This window comes from Myotis brandtii, unplaced genomic scaffold (genome assembly GCF_000412655.1).
Source record: "Myotis brandtii unplaced genomic scaffold, ASM41265v1 scaffold250, whole genome shotgun sequence".
Classification (NCBI taxonomy): domain Eukaryota; kingdom Metazoa; phylum Chordata; class Mammalia; order Chiroptera; family Vespertilionidae; genus Myotis; species Myotis brandtii.
This window is the reverse complement of record NW_005359478.1, coordinates 303,412-305,862: the sequence shown is the minus strand read 5'-3', so window position 1 is coordinate 305,862 and position 2,451 is coordinate 303,412. Positions and strand designations below refer to the sequence as shown.

Genomic DNA, 2,451 nt, shown 5'->3' with positions numbered 1-2,451 from the left:
TCACCACCACCCTGACCCCAGCGCTCAGAGCCGCGCCGGACCCTCCAGTCCCGGAGGTCGAATTCCTGGGGAGGGGGCTCTGACCCCGGACTCTGCCCGGGTCGCCCTGGAGAAGAACCGGCCAGGATTCCTGCTAAGTCACATAGTCAAACTGGAAAACATGCTAGGACGTCCTCGCACGCGCCAGCGCCTCCCGCCCTCCCCTGGAGGATGGTGTGCCCCCCCCCCCGTCCCTCCTAGAGTTGGGGGACAGGGGCGCTGGGAGGGATGCAGGTGGGTGCCCGAGATCCAGCACAGCCTGATGACTGGAAGGAAGACACCTGTTGGGCCGGTCCTCCAGGACCCAGGAATGGAGGGCGCCCTGAGGACCCAGGAGTTCTACCCGGGGTAGGGGCTCCGTGCCAGCCTGAACATGCTGCCCAGCCCTCTCCCCCCAAGCACCCCCCTTCCCAGAGGTGGGTGCCTCTGGGGGTAAAAGGCTCAGTTCGCCCTGCCCAGGTCTCTCTCCTCTTTGATCTTCACTGGCCAGTGTGAAGGTGTGGCCAGGAGGAGCCCAGGTTTATCCAGACCGATGCCCGGCCTGGCACCGGAGCACCACTTCTGACCTCTCCTTCCCTCACCCTGGGCAGTGAGGGACCCACCAGATGCGGGACGTGGAAGGGGTAACAAGCACATGTGTGTCCTGTTTCTGCAGCGGAGGGGCCGTCGGCCCCCTGCCCAGCTGTGCAGGGGGGCTGGGGTGGGACTTTTCCAGAGAGGGAGCCAGGCCTGGCGAGGGCCCCAGGAGCTCACGTCACCCCCACCCTCCACCCCTCACTTCTCCAGGGAACTGCCAAAGCCAAACCCAGCTCAGGACAGGATTATGTGTGCTGGGTAGATCCATGGGAGAGACGACAAGACACAGAGCTGGGGGAGCAGAGGGAAGCAGAGTCAGAGAGGAGAGGAAAGGGGACCCCGAAGCAGAGAAGGGACGGGCGGTGACCGTCACCCTCAGCTCTCCTCCCTTCAACCTCAAGTCACTGCGTCAGGCAGAGGGGAAGGTTTGGGTGGAACTTGGGCCCTTCTCTGGAACCACTACCTCCCGCCCCCTCCATCAGGGTGGAGTTACTGACCTCAGTGGTCAGCCCAGCCAACAGCAACCCCCTCCCCAACCCCAAGCAGCTGGGGTGACCCTGCAGGTCAGGCTCAACCATTGTGATCCTGCCCTCAGATTCCCAAGTCCTAGGGTCTCGGGAGGGAGTGGGCTGACGGTTGCTATCCCCAAGCACATTCCTGCCCTTCCCGCTGTCATTTCCCGGCCCCTGAGCTGGCCCACCTCGGCACTGGCTCCTTGGACTCCTTTCCCGGGTGCCTTTCAGATCCAACAGAAACATTTTTTTTTCCTGGAAAGCATAACTAAGAGTGGGATGAAGAGTGGGGGTGGGGAGGGCTGGTACTGAACAGGAAGGGGCTGGAGGGCCATGGGGGAGCCATAGGAATGTCAGGCTTTGAGTCCGGGGAGGGCTCCAAGCGCCACTTTCCTGATTGATCAACTAGACTTCGGGACGGACGCCTGGGCTCTTCGGAATGGCAGGCCTGTGGCTGGGGAGTGGCGGCAGCTATGGCTGCATCTTTCCTTCCCAGGTTCCCCCCCCATCCCGTCCATCACTGTCACCCCTGAAATAAGCTCTCATTGAGCCAGTGCTGGACGCTGGCCCCTAAAGGGAGGTTAAATGGAAATGGGAACATCACCTGCTTCTCTAGAGATTAAGCCATCAGCCCACTTAGTTGATCCCACTTCGTTCAAGGCAGGCAGACCTGTGCCTCAGTTTCAGAAGCAGCTTAGCTAAGAAGGGAAGAGACTGGGAGGCAGGTCGGAAACAGAAAGCCCACGGGTTTCTTGTCAGCTCCTCAAGGGGGCGCCTGGCCTGTCTTCCCCGGAGCCTCCCTCCTCCCCCGGGACCTCCAGGAGAGCAGGCGTGGGAGCCAAGGGAAGACCATCCTAAGAAAGACGCATGGGCCCGAGCTGGCCCAGGAACAGTTCCTAGCTGGGACGAGGGAGGAGCTGAGGAGTTCCTATGGGGCTGGGGGAGGAGGCTGAGTCTGAGCCCTCCACCCTCTGGCCTCAGCAGCTGGACAAGGGCGCATGCCTTCTCACGCTCACCCTTAGGATCATAAGGGGATGGGCCAGTCTCCCCCCTCCCACATCCTCACTTCGAGATGACCTTCTGCGGAGTCATCCCTCTCAACCCCAAGCTTTCTGGAGTAACCACCAGGCTTCTGTCCCTGCAGCGAGCAGCCCCTCCGCGCCCAGATGACTGAATAGTGTGTTTACTTCCGTCCCCTCCTCCTTCGCCCCATAGAGGAGGAGTGATGGAGAAGTGGGCAGGCAGGTAAGAAGGGGGGGTTCCCCGGGTGGAGGAATGGCTGGGGCCCTGGAAGTGGGGGAAAGGAGAGGACTGGGAGGGGCGG

General features: G+C 61.9%; 1 protein-coding gene and 1 long non-coding RNA gene across 4 annotated transcripts in view; one reads left to right on the top strand and one right to left on the bottom strand.

Annotated features, from left to right (window-relative positions):
* The window catches only part of LOC106726311, a 7,134-nt gene that overhangs the window by 1,189 nt on the left and 3,494 nt on the right, over positions 1 to 2,451 (bottom strand). The gene's annotated exons all lie outside the window — the stretch shown is intronic.
* Positions 721 to 2,451, top strand: part of ADAMTSL4 (ADAMTS-like 4) — a 13,035-nt gene continuing 11,304 nt past the window's right edge. The window contains exon 1 of one of the 3 annotated variants that reach the window (XM_014540682.1): positions 721 to 2,372. In XM_014540682.1, the coding sequence (XP_014396168.1) occupies positions 2,353 to 2,372 (20 nt within the window). In that variant the 5' untranslated portion in view covers positions 721 to 2,352. The remainder of the gene's footprint in view (positions 2,373 to 2,451) is intronic. The other 2 variants (XM_014540681.1, XM_005867371.2) reach the window with 2 other exon arrangements.